At 41.5% G+C, this 20,048-nt stretch overlaps 1 protein-coding gene across 2 annotated transcripts in view; it reads left to right on the top strand.

Annotated features, from left to right (window-relative positions):
* The window catches only part of MSN (moesin), a 64,319-nt gene extending 51,964 nt beyond the window's left edge, over positions 1–12,355 (top strand). For both annotated transcript variants that reach the window (XM_064483083.1, XM_064483084.1), the window contains exons 5-13: positions 156–239; positions 914–1,060; positions 2,209–2,305; positions 3,995–4,158; positions 7,886–8,016; positions 8,260–8,420; positions 8,851–8,943; positions 9,292–9,516; positions 10,117–12,355. In XM_064483083.1, the coding sequence (XP_064339153.1) occupies positions 156–239; positions 914–1,060; positions 2,209–2,305; positions 3,995–4,158; positions 7,886–8,016; positions 8,260–8,420; positions 8,851–8,943; positions 9,292–9,516; positions 10,117–10,281 (1,267 nt within the window). In that variant the 3' untranslated portion in view covers positions 10,282–12,355. The remainder of the gene's footprint in view (positions 1–155; positions 240–913; positions 1,061–2,208; positions 2,306–3,994; positions 4,159–7,885; positions 8,017–8,259; positions 8,421–8,850; positions 8,944–9,291; positions 9,517–10,116) is intronic.
* The last annotated feature ends 7,693 nt before the right edge of the window (positions 12,356–20,048 follow it).

Raw genomic sequence — 20,048 nt, 5'->3', positions numbered from 1 at the left:
TAATTCATACCTCCTGCTGTAATTTCAGTCCACTTCCACTGTAATGACCCCACACCCTTTTTGCATCAACCCCCTAGAGAGCTAAGTAGACCTCTTTTTACCACTGCATTTGGACTTTGTGCTTTAAACTAATCACCACCAATTTGTCTTTCCAGGGTCCTGGAGCAGCACAAACTTAACAAGGACCAGTGGGAGGAGCGGATCCAGGTGTGGCATGAGGAGCACCGGGGCATGCTCAGGTAAGCCCGCTTTAACAACTGTGGGGTCTGCTGCCCTGACAGGGAGAATAAGAGTTGGTTCTGGTGGGGAGAAGAGGCAGAGAGCTAGGAACACTGGAGGATGTTGGAGAGGGAGAGACAGGAATGCAGTTTATAGGGGAAATTAGAGATGGAAGGCAAATCAGGACCATTATAAAGCTGTACTTTTTGTGAATGATGACAACTGATAGCCCAGACAGTTTTGACCATAATGAAATGGAAGGGACCTCAGGATCCCTAGGGATCTTCTGGGCCACCAGGGGCTCCTCCTCAAGAATGAAATGAGGAAGGAATTCTATAACCATGGCAAATCATTTGGGCGTTGTCTAGTTGAGGAGCAAATCTTGCCATTTCACCATCACCACCTCATCTAGGCTCTGTTAAGAACATGCCTGTATAAAGAAACTTCTATGATAGCTAACATGCCAGAGGCCAGCAAGAGTCAGTCCACCCTTACTCCCCTTGGGAACTTCAGACCTCAGGCTCCTGTCAACATGTTTTGGCAAAAGTCATGCTGTGCTTTGTTCACCATCATCTGCTCACCTTTTCATCCCTAATGGCAAGATTCTTGTCAGAAGTGTAGAGCTAGTAGGCTTTCTACCTCCCTGGGTCTGATTCATAGGCTTCCCTTTATAACCACCCCCAACTCTGTTTAGGGAGGATGCTGTCTTGGAGTATCTGAAGATTGCCCAGGATCTGGAGATGTATGGTGTGAACTACTTCAACATCAAGAACAAGAAAGGCTCAGAGTTGTGGCTAGGGGTGGATGCCCTGGGTCTCAACATCTATGAGCAGAATGACAGGTATAGTTCAGAGCTCTCTTAGTTTTTTTGGGCCACTTTGACACCTAGGGCTCACCACAGAGTAGGATTGTACCCTGTATATTTCTTTTTTTTAACCTAGTTAGGGCCAGCCCAGATGATTGCATAACCTCCCTCAGGCCTCTAAATCTTGCAGTGACTAGACTTGCACTGTCCACTAAGGTGGCTTCTGGCCATATGTGGCTACTGAGCACTTGAAATGTGGCTGCTCCAAACTGAGTTGTGCTGTAACTGTAAACTGCACACTGGACTTTGAAGACGATGTGAAAAACAGAATGTAAAATGTCTCATTCATATTTTTAAAAATATTGATTTACATGTTCAAATGATAGTATTTTGGATATACTGGGTTATATGAACTGTAATTGTAGTTAATTCCACCTATTTCTTTTTACTTATTTTCACGTGGCTACTAGAAAATTTTAAATTACATGTGTGGCTGTCATTATATTTCTGTTGAATAACACTGGCCTAAAACCTACCTTGTTAGAGTTTACAGTTAATCTCGGGGGAAGAGTATAACTCAAGTGGTAGAGCGCATGTTCAGCACCCAAGAGGTCAGGGGTTCAATGCCCAGTACCTCCTCCAAGCAGAAATAAATGAAGAAACTTAATTACCTCCCTTCATAGAGTTTACAATTAATCTCATTTCCATATGATGATTAAGTGCTTTTTGGCCTATAATCCCTCTCACTATACTTTATCTCACTTGCTTATTTTTTCCCCTTGGTCTTCTATAGGTGGGAATGGGGATCACTAGATTATTGTTCCACGTAACTTCTGAATCTTGGAACTCATTATTTACATTTTCCCCAACTTTTACAACTTCAAGTTGGAGAATTCCAGTTAAGTAGGGCTGGGGATTCTCATGAGACATTGTTACAAGGTCCATGCCTCAACAAGAAATACAGTAAAACAAATCTCAAATTTTGGGACAAGGGATATGTTGATTGTAGTACCCTCAATGCTGGCAACTGATCTGGTGGCATGTGATGACACTGGATGAGTTGGCAATGAAGCTACCTCCTTAAGGGAGAAGTTGGTGGTAGGGAGGGCAAGATGCCAACCTGCTATGTCTTGTCCCTTCTTATCTTGTCCTTGACCTGATGTTCTTGGTCTCCATTTCTACAGACTGACTCCTAAGATAGGCTTCCCCTGGAGTGAAATCAGGAACATCTCTTTCAATGACAAGAAATTTGTCATCAAGCCCATTGACAAAAAAGCCCCGGTAAGTGACTCCTCCCACTGGCCAAGGCAGGTGCTTGCCAAGTCCTGGAAGATGCTAGGAGCAATCATGTCATTCTGTTTTCTCTTCCTTTTCTATCTTTTTTTGTGTATGTGGGTGGGAATAGGAAGCACAAAAGGTGATTGGTGATGAAAGGGGATGTTGATGCCAAGAAATGGTCAGGAGGCATCCTGTAACTGGTGCCATCCTGTTACCTGTGTCTCAGGAGAAGCGTGAATGAGGGAGAGCCTAGGCAGTCTAAGTACTGCCTCTTAGCCACTGTCTTTTAATGCCCTGAGGCTCTGGGGTACAAAGAGAATACATCTTATCTATTAAAGCCTCTAGGCCCCAGAAAGTGGAAACTGTTCATATACTTGATTTATCTTTAATTGTGGTGAAAAAAGGACAGAGTGAGAAGATGTCCAGATCCAAAGATGATCCTCCAAACTTGCTTTTTGTTATAACTTTGCTGCTGTGCTCTCAAGACTTCTTTCCAGAGCCATCCAAAAACTAGAAAGTGCCTTAGGTCCAGTCACACCTCTCACCTACTCAGCTGCCTGAGACTGGCAAGACTGGAAAACTGGTGATTGGGAATAGGGTAGAAAACTGAGAGGAGGGTCTCCTCTTTTGGTGTACCTTGTATCCAACAAGGTCTAATGGCCATGCTGAGCCAGACCCTTCTCATGAGGCCTCAACTATTCTTCTCCAGCTTTGAGGTCTCTGAACATCCCCTACTAGGGACTTTGTATATGTTGTCTCCTTAAACCCTCAATGACATTGTCAAGGTTAGCAGTAGAATACCCATTTTATGAGTGATAAAACTGAGTTTCAGAGGGATGGAGTGATTTGCCCAAGATCACACAGCCAAAAATAATAGAGCTGGGATTTATACCAAGGACATTTGACCTCTAGAGCTTGTGCTTCTTCCACTGTACCCCAAGATATATGAGATGGTAGCAGTTTGGGTTCAGTGGCAGAGGAGCTGGTGGTTAGCCCATCAGCTGGTGACCTTGGTCCAGTGGTATTTGTAGTAAACTCAAACTCACTGGATTTTCTTGTGTGTGTGTGTGTTTTTGTTTTTTTTTTTACTGCTGCTATGCTCAACTTTCATCAGAAAAAGGTAAGTAACAAAGCCAGCTAAATCAAGGGCTTATTTAAAAGACAACAACCAGGATAATTGATGTTCAGGAGATTTATATATTTATGTATGTATTTACAACCTGTCTCATTCCAAAAAGGATTTAAGGAATTGAGTCTAGGATATGCTTTTAGGAGATTATAGAAACAGTCCAGGCCACCCATACTGTACTCACCAGGATATTATGCAGGGATTATTGGGCCTCTATGAGAAGCCCCTGAGAACCAGCAGGATACCTAGTTAGCGGATAAAGTCAGTTTCTATCTTTCAATTGGATTGAGGGTATTTTAGGATGCTTTTCATAAGCAAAGGTTGAAAGAAACTGTGGCTTGGTGGAAAGAACACTGGTTTCAGAATCAAAAAGCCTGGGTTCTAGTCCTGGGTCTGCCACTAGCCTGCCGTCTGACTCTGGGCAAGTCACTTCACTACTCTGATAAATAGTCTTCACATCTGGAGCATGATCTTTCCATGTTTTTGGACTTAGCTTTTCAGAAGGCAGAAGCCCACCTTCATCTGTCCCTCTAAACACTTTCTGATTGCTGGTTTTCCACCAGGACTTTGTCTTCTATGCTCCCCGGCTACGGATTAACAAGCGGATCTTGGCTCTGTGCATGGGGAACCATGAGCTATACATGCGCCGCCGCAAGCCCGACACCATTGAGGTGCAGCAGATGAAGGCACAGGCCCGGGAGGAAAAGCACCAGAAGCAGATGGAGCGGTAGGTGCGGGGGAACTGAAGTGGGGTCGAGGGCTGGGGCAAGGAAGCTTCTCAAAGGTGCCAAGCCTGCTAGAGGCCGAGCGTGAAACCATCCTTCACTGGGGAGAGAGATTGCTGTACAGGGATGACACTCCCTCCACTAAGTCTCAGGCATCCCTATCCCCAGGAAGCAGGCATTAGAACTGTCAGATTTCAGGATTAGGTTGTTTGTTTTTTTCTTATTAAGTCGTATGAGCTGCTTATATATTCTGGAGATCAAGCCTTTGTCGGTTTCATCTTTTGTAAAAATTTTCTCCCATTCTGTAGGTTGTCATTTTGCTTTACTTATGGTTTCCTTTGCTGTGCAGATGCTTGTAAGTTTAATTAAGTCCCATTTGTTTACTCTTGCTTTTATTTCTATTGCTTGGGTAGACTGCCCTAGGAGAACATTTTTGAGATATATGTCAGATAATGTTTTGCCTATATTTTCTTCTAGGAGGTTTATTGTATCTTGTCTTATGTTTAAGTCTTTGATCCATTTTGAGTTTCTTTTGTGTATGGTGTAAGGGAGTGTTCTAGCTTCATTGATTTACATGCTGCTATACAGTTTTCTCAATACCATTTGCTGAAGAGACTGTCTTTATTCCATTGTATATTCTTGCCTCCTTTGTCGAAGATAAATTGACCAGAAGTTAGTGGGTTCATTTCTAGGCTTTGTATTCTGTTCCATTGGTCCATATGTCTGTTTTTGTACCAATACCATGCTGTTTTGATTACTGTAGCTCTATAGTATTGTCTGAAGTCTGGGAGGGTTATTCCTCCAGCCTCTTTCTTTTTCTTCAGTAATGCTTTGGCAATTCTGGGCCTTTTGTGGTTCCATATAAATTTTGTTATGATTTGTTCTAGTTCTGTGCAATATGTCCTGGGTAATTTGATACGGATTGCATTAAATGTGTAGATTGCCTTGGGCAATATGACCATTTTAACAACATTGATTCTTCCAGTCCAGGAGCATGGGCTATCTTTCCATTTTTATAAGTCTTCTTTAATTTTCTTAATGAATGTTTTGTAGTTCTCCATGTATAAGTCTTTCACCTCCTTGGTTAGATTTATTCCTAGGTAATTTATTACTTTGGGTGCTATTTTAAAGGGGATTGTTTAGACCTAAACAAGCAATTCTCCAAGGAAGACATACAAATGATCAATAGGCACATGAAAAAATGCTCAATATCATTATTATCAGAGAGATGCAAATCAAAACTACAATGAGGTATCACCTCACACCAGCCAGAATGGCCATCATTCAAAAATCCACAAATGACAAATGCTGGAGAGGCTGTGGAGAAAAGGGAACCCTCTACACTGCTGGTGGGAATGCAGTTTGGTGCAGCCACTGTGGAAAACAGTATGGAGATTCCTCAAAAGACTAGGAATAGACTTACCATATGACCCAGGAATGCTGCTCCTGGGCATATATCCAGAAGGAACCCTACTTCAAAATGACACCTGCACCCTAGTGTTCATAGCAGCACTATTTACAATAGCCAAGACATGGAAACAGCCTAAATGTCCATCAACAGATGACTGGATAAAGAAGAAGTGGTATATTTATACAATGGAATACTATTCAGCCATAAAAAATGACAACATAATGCCATTTGCAGCAACATGGATGCTTCTGGAGAATGTCATTCTAAGTGAAGTAAGCCAGAAAGAGAAAGAAAAATACCATATGAGATTGCTCATATGTGGAATATAAAAAAAATGAACATAAGTACAAAACAGAAACAGACTCATAGACATAGAATACAAACTTGTGTTTGCCAAGGAGAAGGGGGGTGGGAAAGGACAGACTGGGAGTTCAAAATTTGTAGACAGTGACAGGTACATGCAGAATAGGTAAACAAGATTATACTACTATATAGTACAGGGAAATATATACAAGATCTCGTGGTAGCTCACAGGGAAAAGAATGTGGCAATGAATAAAAATATGTTCATGTATAACTGAAAAATTGTGCCCTACACTGGAGATTGACACAACGTTGTAAACTGACTATAACTCAACTAAAAAAAAGTACTCTCGGATTTCAGAGGCTTATAGGAGGGAGGGACATTTCATAGTTCCTCATTAGCTATGACCCTCATGCTACTGCTCTTCTAGGTGGACTCTGGGTTGCTGTGGGCTGCCTGAGCAGTAGAGTGGCAGTGGCAGGAGGTTCCCTTCATTTAAATCTGGACTCTGTAGGGTTTTTTGAGTAGAATTGGACAGAGCCACCAGAATTTTCCCTACAAAGCCTTTATGCAACTGTAGCCCCTTGTTACTCAAAGTGCATCAAGGCTCAGCAGCATCAGCATCAACTTTGGAACTTTTTAGAAAGGCAGTACCTGAGACTTACCCAAACCTCCTGAATCAAAATCTGCATGTTAAGATCCTAGTTGACCATTTCTCCAAAGAAGATATGCAAATGGCCAGCAGGCACATGAAAATACCCTTAGTCATCAGGGGAATGTAAATCAAAACCACAGTAAGGTACTACTTCATACTCACTAATATGGATATAATAAATGAAAACAGAAAATAACAGTCTTGGCAAGAGTATGGAGCAGTTGAAACTCATGTTCATTGCTAGTGGGAATGTAAAATGGTTCAGCTGCTGTAGAAAACAATTTGGTGGTTCATCAAAAAGTTAAACATAGAATTACCATATAAATCTACAATTCCACTCCTAGGTGTATACTGAAAAGAATTAAAAACAGTACACACATGGACTGTTCTAGTAGGTACTTTGTCATTAAAAGTTTGGAACTTCAGGAAACTTCTAGTAGGCTGGAAAATGACTCCACTTATGAGAGGTTAGACACCCAAGTTTCACATTTGTTCAGAAAAAAATGAGATTGAGGGCAGATTACAGACCTGGATCTGGTGGGAACCTGCCCTGAGGGACCTCATAGTCTGGAAGGAGTAAAAGGAGCAACAGTATATACACAACTGTTCAGGGTACAAATACTGTGTCATTCATTCACTCAATATACATTTATTGAGCAGTGAAAAAAAACAGACAAAAATCTCTACTCTCATGAAACTGTCATTCTAGTGGGAAGAGACAGAACAAATAAGCATATTATGCAGTATGTGACATGATAAGAAGCACTATAGAGAAAAATAACAGGGAGGAGGAATGTGGAAAAGGATAGGCCAAGTATTCTGAGAGCCCAGAAAGATAAAGGACATCTAGTCAAGGGAGAAAAGAAGGCCTCCTGGAAAAAGCAAATACTTATTCTAGATTTGCAATAAATTCTGGGAAAGAGGCTCTTAGAACTGGGCTTCAGAGGGCAGGCAGAGGGCTGATGCCCTAGCCATAGAGATCAGCAGACTTGAAGCACAGTATACCAGCACAGAGCTGAAGCTTATCTCCCTATAACTCCATGAGGTAGACAGGGAAGGACTTATTAGGCCATTTTACAGATAGGTGTACTGGGAACAAGAGCAAAGAAGTGACATAGCTAAGGTCACCCACTGCTTACCAACCGGTTAGTGGCAGAGCAGAAAGTCCAGGTTGGATCTCCTGATTCTGGGGCAAGCTGACAGGGCCCTGAGCATACCAGACTATGTGGGGCTATGATGTGAAGACAAGGGTGTAGAGATAAGGTGGGGACTGAAGATCCAGGGCCAGGGAGCCCTGGGGGACCCAAGGCTTCCATGCAGTCTTGCTATCCTGTTCCATCCCTTCTTTTTTCTTTCCTAGTGCTCTGCTGGAAAATGAGAAGAAGAAACGTGAGATGGCAGAAAAGGAGAAGGAGAAGATTGAACGGGAAAAGGAGGAACTGATGGAGAGGCTGAAGCAGATTGAGGAACAGACTAAGAAGGCTCAGCAAGGTGAGGCTTGGAGTCATCTTGGAGACTGACTCTTTGGGCTGGAAACCCTTCTGTCTGAGCTGCAGACTCAAGCCATATGTTCCAGTTGTGGCTATAGGATAGATGTAGGATGGGGCAAGAGGAAGAGTGCCTAGAGCTTTCTGTCAGCTGTGCCCTGGGGTGAAGCATTTCCAGGAAGGAAGCTAAGTGTCCCTTCTTTATCTCTGCACTCTTCACCATCTTTCTAACCCTTTCTCTTCCCAGAACTGGAAGAACAGACCCGCAGGGCTCTGGAACTTGAACAGGAGCGGAAGCGCGCCCAGAGTGAGGCTGAGAAACTGGCCAAAGAGCGTCAAGAAGCTGAAGAGGCCAAGGAGGCCCTGTTGCAGGCCTCCCGGGACCAGAAGAAGACCCAGGAACAGCTGGTAAAGCTAAAAAATGGGCTGAGATTATGTGACCTGAGTTTTCTCTTGTCTTCCCTAACTGTGAGGTAGGCAATGCCAAAAAGAGAGAGAGAGGGAGGTAAGTAGAGTGAGAGAGGGGGAGAGAGAGAAGAGGGAGAAGGAGGAGGAGGAGGAGGAAAAGGAGGAAAAAGACAGAGATAACATGTTTGTCTTCAGGTCTATAGTGTAAGTGGGGAGCTCTGACTTATAAGGAAATGGTTTGGAGTTAATAGGGTGCTGTAGTAAATCTGAGAATAGGAGTGTTCCTCTGGGCTTCCTAGAGGAGTTATGGTAAAAAGAGCCTCTAGAACAGCAAGCAAGTGGAGCAGCAGGTTCTCTGTTAGTTCCCAGAAAATCTGGAGTTGAGAACACCTGGGCCCTGAAGACTCATAAGCTTCTGATTTATCCATAGGCCTTGGAAATGGCAGAGCTGACAGCTCGGATCTCCCAGCTGGAGATGGCCCGAAAGAAAAAGGAGAGTGAGGCTGCAGAATGGCAGCAGAAGGTAAGACACAGTGTCCAGGGCAAAGCAGTGTGGGATGGGGTTCTACATGCATAGGTTCCAGTTCCTTAGATTCCTTAGGTTTGGTTTCTTTCACCCTTACATCCTCTCTTGATAGTGAGCAATATGGCAGAAGGGCCTCAAGTCTTTCTCAAATACTTCCCAGAATTCCCCAATACCCCAAGGAAATTGGTACAATTAATCCTATTATACAGCTGAGGAAACTAAGGATCAGGCAGACAAAGAGACTTGGCCTACCTGGTGCCTGCTTCCTGCTAGGCTATTCTAGGCATACGTTGGGATGCCACAAGTTGGCCTGGTCTGACTGCCAGCTCTTCTGTTACTGGACAGGCTCAGATGGTACAAGAAGACCTGGAGAAGACCCGTGCGGAGCTGAAGACTGCCATGAGCACTCCTCATGTGGCAGAGCCTGCTGAGAATGAGCAGGATGAGCAGGATGAGAATGGGGCAGAGGCCAGCGCTGACCTGCGGGCTGATGCCATGGCCAAGGACCGCAGTGAGGAAGAACGTACCACTGAGGCAGAGAAGAATGAGCGTGTGCAGAAGCACCTGAAGGTACCCAGGCAGAGGCAATGGGTCATGGAGACCATGGGTAGCCTATGACCTTCACTAGGTCATCGGTGGGGCATGACCTTCCTAGGTCATCATGAGGGGATAGGTAGAGGAGCCTGTCTTAGTGCTGTATGGAAGCTTGAGCCTTTCTTAAGTGAGTGTTTTAGGGGAAGGCACCTCTCACTTCTTAATCAGATCCTGGACCACCTCTTCCCTTGCCTTTTTTTTAAACTCCATCCTCCATCCATACTCCATTTATACTTGATTGACTAAATCCGTACCTGAATCTTTGGTACATTGTTCTGCTCTCAGGGAATACCTGTCATCAGTTGATCTGCTAAGTTTGTGATGTTTTTATTTTATTCTTGCCTCACTGCAGTTCTAACAGGGCTGGAAATGGTTCTCAAAAACATGTGTGTGTGTGTGTGTGTGTGTGTATAAAAAGGGGGTGGAGGGAGAGAGAGAGAGAGGTGGGAGGGGAGGGGGGAGGGAGGGAGGGACGAAGGAAAGAAGGAAGGCAGGAAGAAAGGAAATAAATCTAGTTAATAAAGGGAGTAAAATAAGAGGAAGCCATTAACCCCTCATCCCCTTGTCCCCTCACAGGCTCTCACTTCAGAGCTGGCCAATGCCCGCGATGAGTCCAAGAAGACTGCTAATGACATGATCCATGCTGAGAACATGCGACTGGGTCGAGACAAATACAAGACCCTGCGCCAGATCCGGCAGGGCAATACCAAGCAGCGCATTGATGAGTTTGAGTCCATGTAATGGGCACTCAGCCTCTAGGGACCCCTCCTCCCTTCTTCCTTGCCCAGACACTCCTACACTCTTGCCTAACACACACTGTGCTGGAGCCACTAACTAGAGCAGCCCTGGAGTCATGCCAAGCATTTGGTGCAGCCATGGGACCAAACCTAGCCCCTCACCCCTTACTCACATCCCTAGGCAGAGAGATGGCCCACTATGGTGCCAATGGGACCTTCTTTTTCCTCTGGCCCTTTTGATCTAGCTTGCTAGAAGAAATCACTTTCCCAGTTCAGAGGCACTTCCTACTTGATTTGAGAAATACACCCACATTGACTGTTGTTCTGCAGAAGTCAAGTGTGGAGTAGGTTGAAAACTAGCCCCTACCCTTACCCCACCACTGCCTTCCTCTTCATGGTTCTGTGATTTGCAGAATTGGAATATCACAGGGTTTAGGAAAAGAGGCAGGACCCTGGCTATATGCTCTAGAATGTCAACTGCCCAAGAATTAGGCCTCCCAATGTCTATTCCTTCTCGAGTCATTTAGGCTTTGTAATGATTGGAGGCTAAAAAGATGTTCAATCATTCTACTCTCTACCTCCCAGATTGGGCCTGTTACAAACTTGGTCCCAATAAACTTGGTCCCTGAGTTCAGGGACTCAGTTTCTCCTCAGGGTGAGATGGGGGAGACAGTGCCTTCAAGAGGCTTCACCAACATCCTCAAAGACCATTGGCCCTTCTGTTCAGGCAAGACTGGGTAGAAGTTCTGTCCCAAAGCCTTAAGGGAGCATAGGCTTGTTAAAAGTGAGCTCTACGGGCAGAGATATCTCTTACTTCTTATTCTGGCTTCCTCTTCCCTTCTTGGGATCTGCTCATCACTCCAATCCCCAAATCCCCTCCAGGTAGAAGAGTAGGAATGGTGACACCAAAACCTAGCCAATATCATCCAGGACTCTTACTGAAGGGAGGAAATATTCACACCTGGCTTCAGTATTTTCCCTGCTAGGTATCCCAGACCACCTCTCCCTTCAGAGCTACTTGGGCCATAGCTCCTGCTTCAGGGCCATCAAGGCCTTGGTGTGGTGAGCCCTGGATCTTGATGCCAGTTGGCTCAACTGGCGAGAGGGTGGAAGAAGCTGAGTGTGATGAGAGAAGCCCGTGGCCCAGATCCTGCAGTTTACTTGACCCCCTTCAGGTGCCTAATAGCCCCTTCCTATCACCTCTCTCCAAGGTGGTAATTGGGTCCTGCTTGTGTTAGACAAACCTCTAACCCAGGTCTTGCCACCAGCTGAGCTGTCACTTGGAGCTGTAAACCAGAGAGCTGTTAGGGGCTCTGGCCTGGTCCCTTTCACACCCCCACCCCTTTTTCTCAACCCAGGAGCAGCCTTCTCCTCCTCTTCATCTCTGTCTCATGTGTGCTCTTTTTCTTTCTACCAGTATTATATATTTTAGTGGCATCTAACTCAATATTGATTTCTGCATTTCTTGCTAATGCACCCTAAGAAGATATTAGTCTTGGGACAGGATCATTTTGGCCTCATTCCCTTACCACCCCTTCACTTGGGAAGCTTATACTACATTATAAGAGAATATTTTGCCAGAAACATTAATGTAAGAAGCTTTCAGTATTAGTGATATCACCTGTCACTATAGGTCATACAATCAATTTTTAAAGTACTTGGTATTTGGTTTTATTGTTCCTTTTTTTGCCGTCTCCCCAGAGTTTGGTCCCCAAGGGCGATACTGTCCTTCCATGCAGTGCCCTGAGCCCAGAGCCCATGGTTTTGATCCCTCCCTCCCTTTGCCTCCTGCTTGACCTTGGGAAGTCTTATGTGCATTGCTGTGAATTATATTAACACTTTCTTGGTGATACAACCTACATTGGCTAAATTCAAACCTGGAATTGTGGGGCAATCTAGCTACCTTTAGGGCAGTTCCCCTCCTCCCGCATCCCTCCCAGGAAAGCTGGGGAGAAAGGTTAGATTTTGTATTCAGGTTTTTTTGTGTGTATTTTTTTGGGTTTTAAAATTTGTTTTTGGAGGGGTTTATGCTTAACCCATGTTCTATCTCAGTGCCAATAAAATTTAGGAAGACATCACTGTGACTTGATCTTTCTTTGTGGAATGAGCAAGTGGCTGCAAGATACTTCACTGTAATTTCCACTCTCTGGACCACCTACCCATCCCTGGTCTCATTCCATTCTCACTTCAGTCGTATGGGGCGTAGATCTGACTCTCTTCATTTTATAGAGGAAGGAATGGACTTGAAAAAGAATAACTGCCCAAGGGCACAGGACTGTATGACTTAATAGCCTATGCCCTTTCATAGCCCCAGGCCAACTTTTCCAGTGTAGGTGGGCCCTGCATTGACCATGTGGTGCTTATGGGCTTGCTTGGCATTGGGGCTTTGGGGCTGCTTGTGAGGGGTGATTTTTATCTCTGGACTTCTCCTGGGGTGGTCAGACCCTTTCCTGCCTCCTTGTCAGGAAGGCCTCCAGGCTTGTTCACCTCCTACTACCCTCATTTATTGCAGTGCAAATGAACGTCAGAGAAATTATCTTGAGCTTTGTTGCAAAAGGTGGTGGGGAGTGGAGTGTCAAGTAAGAATGGAGATTGTATATCTGTACAAAAGCTGTTGGGCAGTACTTCGTGTCAATTTTATAGCCTACATTGGTTATCCCAATTTTACTGTTGAGGAAACTGAGACCTAGATAAGCCTTCCAGGCTGTCTTGGACATGGCATACTCTCATTTAAGCTTCCTTCTTGGTGAGCCAATACTTGCAAGGAAAAGTAAGTTGTGTGTTCTGTGAGCTCTGAATCCTTATAATAGCCCTTTCAGGCAGTGGCTCCTAAACTTGTCTGCATATTAAAATCTTAAAGATTCCAAAACCTAGACCACATCCTCAGATAAAATTATAATCTCTAGCAGGGGGACACAAGCATCACAGCATATTTGTTAATTCCAATGTGTAGACAAACTTGGGAACCACTGCTCTGAGGACTTACTATGTTACCTCATTTTGCAGATAAAGAAACTGAGGCCCAACAAGATGAATTAATTTGTCTAAGGTCACAGAGATTAGAAGTAGTAAAGCCAGGACATGAACACAGGCAATCTAGTTCATGAGCCTGTGCTCTTAACCACTACACTAGATCTTTTCCCTACCATTCCCACCAGGGGTCTAGGGGAAGACAGATACCTACTGGGAACAGGAGATGCAGTCAGCCTTCTGTATCCATGGATTCCACATTCGCGGAGTCAATCAACTGTAGACTGAAAATATTTGAAAAAAAAATTCCAGAAATTTCCAAAAAGCAAAACGTGAATTTGCTGCATGCCAGTTACTATTTACATAGCATTTACATCATATTAAGTATTATAAATAATCTAGAGATGACTTAAAATATATGGGAGGATATGCATAGGTTATATGCAAATATTACACCATTTTATAAAAGGGACTTGAGCATTTGCAGATTTTGTTATCTGCAAGGTTCCTGAAACCAATCCCCTGTGGATACCGAGGGATGACTACTTGCACAGCTTCAATTCTAAGGTAACAAATAGAATTCTAGGATTTCAGAACATCAGTGTAGGAAGGAGCCTTAGGAATATCTGCTAATGATAATCCCAACTGTTGTTGCCTTAGAAAGTGAAGAAGTCCTAGGTCCCTTCCAATTTCAACCAGAGGATGTTTGCTTTTCTCTGCTTTGTATGTTGGGCTGAATATGTGTAAATAACTATTTTTTTAAAGTGGGAGACATGTGAACTTATGCGTCTAGGAAGATGGATATGGTAGACAGGGTAATGGTGCCTCCCTGCCCCCTAAAGATGTCCATATTCTAATCCATGGAATTTGTGACTATATTACGTTATGTGGCAAAAGAGACTTGGGCATGTGATTAAAGAGTTTAAGATAGCGAGGTGATACTGGATAATCCAGGTGGGCCCAATATAATTACAATGGTCATTAAAAGATGGAAGAAGATCAGAGTCAGAGAGTTGAAGATGCTGTGTCGCTGCTTTGAAGATGGAGAAAGAGGCCACAAGTCAAGGAATGCAGGTGGTTGCTAAAAACTGGGAAAGACAAGGAAACATATTATTTCCCAGAACACAGCCGTGCTAACACTTTGGTTTAAGCTCAGTGAAACCCATTTAGGACTTCTGTCTGACCTCCAAAAAGTGTAACATAATAAATTTGCATTGTTTTAAGCCATTATAACATTGTTACCCATTTCTCAACATCCCCCATTCTTGAAATGACAATGTTATAGAAATGGAGAACAGACAGGTTGTCAATGATTAAGGAAGTAGGGGGAAGCCATGTGAGAAGTAGATCTGGCTATAAGAAGGCAACATGAGGGATTCTTGCAGTGATACTCTGTCTTGACTGTATCAATGTCAATATTTTGGTTGTTTGCAAGATATTACTATTGGAGAAATCAAGTAAAGAGTACATGAGATCTCTTTGTATTATTCTTATAACTGCATTTGAATCTACAAAGGATCTCAAAAGAATTAATTTTTAAAAAGGGGGCAGTGTTGCTAATGTGTATATATACAACAGCAATGGTGCTTTTGTTCACCAAAAGACATAGCAGTACTATTTGCAATAGCTGCAAATCTGAAAACAACACAAATATCCATCAACTAGAGAATGGACAAAACTATAGTATATTCATGTAATACTCAGCAATAGAAATTAAAAAAAAACTACTGATGCATACAAAAATATGGATGAATCTCACAGACATTATATTGTACAAAAAAGGCAGACACAATACATAATTCTATATATATCAAGCTCTAGGGCAGTCATGGTTGTCTGGAGCTGGGGTGGGAAAAACTGACTGGAAAGAGGCACAAGGAAACCATCTGGGATCATGGAAATATTATTGGTTTGGGTGGTGGTTACAGGGTACAAACATGTAAAAATTCATCAAGGTGTATGTAAATTACAACTCAATAAAAAAAGAAAAGAAAGAGGGGGCCCTCCATTGCTGTAAAAGTTTGAATATATCTAGAACAATGTTTCTCAAATTTTACTGTATATGAGAATCACTTTGTGGGCTTCTTAAAACAGATTACTAGACTCCACCCACAAAGTCTCCAGTTCAGTGGGTCTGAAGCAGAGCCTGAGAATTTGCATTTCTAACAAGTTCCCAGCAGGTGCTGATGCTGCTATTCCAGGGGCCAGACTTCTGGAGAGCCACTGCTCTAGAATCTAAAGTAGACCAATACTTTTCTGAGAGATGAGGAGATGAGGCTTGTCTAAGTTCCCACAAGCAGTCCAGCAGATATGGGTCTGGAACTTGCTTTCTGACCCTTTTTGATGGGACTTCAAGACCTGGATCAGGCTTTCTCTGCCATCCAAGAGTAGTGCACTATTGCCTGTCTTCCTGTATCTCTTAATTAAAATGTCTGAGCAGGAAGGGGCCAGAGAGATTCCTGAATTTGATTACTCTTCATATAGAGTAGGAAACTGAGGCCCAAGAATCAAAGGCACTTGTCCACAGTCACAATGGCAGGACTTAGCCTTGAACTATCTCCTGTATCTGCCCCAGACCTGGACAAATATCTACCATGGGGCACCCTTACCATCTTGGCTACTTTGCTTCCAATCCTCTTCCTAAAGAAAGCTCCTCCTCCCACATTTACATATCTGTACACAGGTGATGTTTCTTAAAGATTTTAGTCAAGATCTTAAAGAGTCCATGCTACTTCTACATCACTTTCTAGAGTTAAAATGGAGGGCTTTGAACCTATTTCTCTCTGAGAACATCAATTCCCTTCCTTAGCTTAAGGAGCATTCATGGCTCTTCACAACTTGACTTGTCTTATCTTTCACTATTCATCATTACCTATTTCCCCTCAACATTTTACAATCTAGACATAGTAGAAAATCACAACAAATGACAGTCTAGGACTAGAGGGCTTCACTGGTGAATTTGATCTAACATTTAAAGAAGAATTAACACCTATCCTCAAAATATTCCAAAAATTACAAAGGAAGGAGAGCTTCTGAACTCATTCTAGGAGGCCCGTATCATCTTGATACCAAAACCAGACAAAGATATTATTAAAAAAAAGAAAATTACAGGCCAATATCAAGATGAACATAGATATAAAAATCCTCATCAAAATATTACCAAATTAATTCAATAATACATTAAAGGGATCATTCACCATGATTAAGTGGGATTTATCCCAGGGATGCAAGGATGGTTCTATATCTGCAAATCAATCAATATGATATACCACACTAATAAGTTGAAAAATAAAAATCATGTTATTATCCTAACAGATGCAGAAAAATCTTTTAGCAAAATTCAACATCCATGCTGATAAAAAACTCTTAACAAAATATATATAGAGAGAACATACTTCAACATAATAAAGGCCACATATGACAAGCCCATAGCTAACATCATACTCAATGATGAAAAGCTGAAATCCTTTTCTCTAAGGTCAGGAACAAGACAAGGAAGCTCACTCACTCTCACCACTTTTAATAAACATAGTATTAGAAGTCCTAGCCACAGCAATCAGACAATAAAAGGAAATAAAAGGAATCCAAGTAGGAAAGGAAGAAGTAAAACTGTCACTGTTTGCAGATGACATGATAATATACATTTAAGACCCCAAAGGCATCACCAAAAAACAACTAGAGCTCATCACTGAATTCAGCAAAGTTTCAGGATATGAAATTAATATACAGAAATCTGTTGCATTTCTATGCACTAACAATGAACTCTCAGAAAGAGAAATTAAGAAAACAATTCCATCTGCAATCACATCAAAAAGGAATAAATCTGAGGAGGTAAAAGGCTAATACTCAGAAAACAGTAAGATACTGAATGAAAGTAATTGAAGATGATACAAACAGATGGAAAGATATACTGTGTTTATGGATTGGAAGGTTTAATATTGTTAAAACGAACTTATTATCCAAGGCAATCAACAGATTCAATGCATTCTCTGTCAAAGTACTAATGCCATTCTTCGCAGAACTAGAACAAAATAATCTCAAATTTGTATAGAAACACAAAAGGCCCCGAATAGACAAAATGATCTTGAGAAAGAAGAAAGCTGGAGGTATCAAGACCCCTGATTTCAAACTATGTTAACAAAGCTACAGTAATGAATAGAGAACTCAGAAATGAGACCACACTTATATAGGCAGTTAATGTACAACAAAGGAAGCAAGAATGTAAGTGGAGAAAAGACAGCCTCTTCAATAAACAGTTTTGGGAACACTGAACACAACTACATGCAAAAGAATCAATCTGCACTACTCTCTCATACTATACACAAAAATAAATTCAAAATTGATTAAAGACTTAAATGTAAGCCCTTAAATCACAAAACTTCTTGAAGAAAACATAGACAGTATCTCTTTGACATCAGTCTAAGTAATTTTTTTTTGGATATGTCTCGTCAGACAAGGGAAACAAAAGCAAAAATTTGAAAATGGGACTACATCAAGCTATAAAGCTTTTGCACAGCTAAGGAAACTATCAAGAAAATGAAAAGGCAACCTATGGAATGGTAGAAGATATTTTCAAATGATATGTAGGATAAGGGCTTAATATTCAAAATATATAAAGAACTCATACAACTCAGTAACAAAAAAACTCCAATCTGTTTGAAAAATAGGCAGAGGACTTGAATAGACATTTTTCCAAAGAAGACATAGAAATGGCCAACAGACATATGAAAAGATGCTCAACATCACTAACCATTAGGGAAATGCAAATTAAAACCACGATGTGATACCACTTCACATCTGTAAGAATGGCTATCATCAAAAAGACAATAAATAACAATTGTTGGCAAGGAGGTGGAGATAAGGAAACCCTCGTGCACTGTTGGTGTGAATGTGAATTGTACAACCACTATGGAAAACAGTACAGAGGTTCCTCAAAAAAATTAAGATGAACTACCATTTGATCCAGCAACTCCACTCTGGGTATTTATCCAAAGACCACAAAAACATCAATTCAGAAAGATATATGCACCCCTATGTTCATTGCACATTATTTACAATATCCAAGAAATGGAAACACTTCAAGTGTTCATAAATAGACAAATGGATAAAGATGTGTGTACACATACACATACATATACAATGGAATATTACTCAATTATATAAAAAGAAAATCTTGCTGTTTGGGACAACATGAATAGACCTAGAGGGTATCATGCTATGTGAAATAACAAAGAGAGAAAGGCAAATACCATATGATCTCAGTTATACATGGAATCTAAAAAACAAGACAGATGAATGAACATAACAAATCAAAAACAGACTTATAGAGAGCAAACTGGTGGTTCCCGGGGTCGGGGGTGGGTGAGGGTTTAGGTGAAATAGGTGAAGGGGATTAAGAGGTTCAAACTTACAGTTATAAAATAAATAAGCCAAGGGGATATAATCTACAACATAAGGAATATGGTCATTAATACTGGATTGATTTTGTATGGTGATGGTTACTAGACCCATTGTGGTGATCATTTTGAAGGTATTTAGGTATTGAATTACTGTTTTACGATTAAAACTAACATAAATCTGTACACCAACTGTATTTCAATTTAAAAAGTTTAACGACTTTCCTAAAGTTGCACTAATAAGAAGTTGAGCCATGATTTGAATCCATTCTCTATCTCATTATCCTGTTTTAAATTTTGTTCATAACATTTCTTACTAGTTGAAATGGCCTAATCTATTTATTGATGTCTAGTTTATTACCTGTATTGCCTAACTGAAATGTAAGCTTCACAAAGGCAGAGACTCTTCTAAAAAATTTATTGAAGTGTAGTTGATTTATAATATTAGTTTCAGGTGTACAGCAAAGTGATTCAGTTATACATTTACACACACACACACATATATATATTTTAATTTTCAGATTCTTTTCCATTATACATTATTAAATATAGTTAAGGCAGAGAATCTTTTTTTTTACATTTTTTATTGATTTATAATCATTTTACAATGTTGTGTCAAATTCCAGTGTAGAGCACAATTTTTCAGTTATACATGAACATATATATATTCATTGTCACACATTTTTCTCTGTGAGCTACCATAAGATCTTGTGTATATTTCCCTGTGCTATACAGTATATCTTGTTCACTTGCTGTATCCTGTGATACATACTCGATGTTTGTTGAATGAGTGGATGGTTACTCCCTGGGACCGTGTGGATTTCTCTACTTGGAATGATCGTCCCCTTTGCTTTCTGAATATTGTAGGAGAAGAAAAAGTTTTCTTTGACCCTCTTAGGTTTCCTGACTGGTTCTGAAAATTAAACTGAAAGATTGACAGGAGAAAAGCATACCAACTTTATTAAATTTTTACATGTACACGGGAGACTTCACAAGAGAACAAAGACCTGAAGAGGTGACCAGGCAGGAAGCTTTTGTCTTTTAGATAAAGAAACAATAAATTTGTGAAGAATTGACCAGATAAAGGGCTTTGGGCTAGGGGTAGTAAATGGTGAAGAAGTAACCAGGAACATAGGGATGGTTTAACAAGGTTTATTTATATAGATTTCTGGGCCCCTAATTCTCTGTCTCTGGTAATAAGAATGTCTTCTTTCCTCCTGGTACTGGGAGGGTATGTTTCACATAGGAATTTTATTATTTGTTTCATGGGGAAAGAGCGGGGTGAGAGAGAGTTTAGAGTGACCTTTCTCTATCTGCCATTTTAAAAAGTTCCTTCAGTTTAAGGTATTTAACATGCCAAGGTGCCATAATTTGGGGTAGCAAGTTTTGAACTCCATCAATTCTA

Source organism: Camelus dromedarius, chromosome X, assembly GCF_036321535.1.
Source record: "Camelus dromedarius isolate mCamDro1 chromosome X, mCamDro1.pat, whole genome shotgun sequence".
NCBI lineage: Eukaryota > Metazoa > Chordata > Mammalia > Artiodactyla > Camelidae > Camelus > Camelus dromedarius.
Note: the sequence above shows the minus strand (reverse complement) of the source record. Positions and strands in the feature narration are given on the sequence as shown.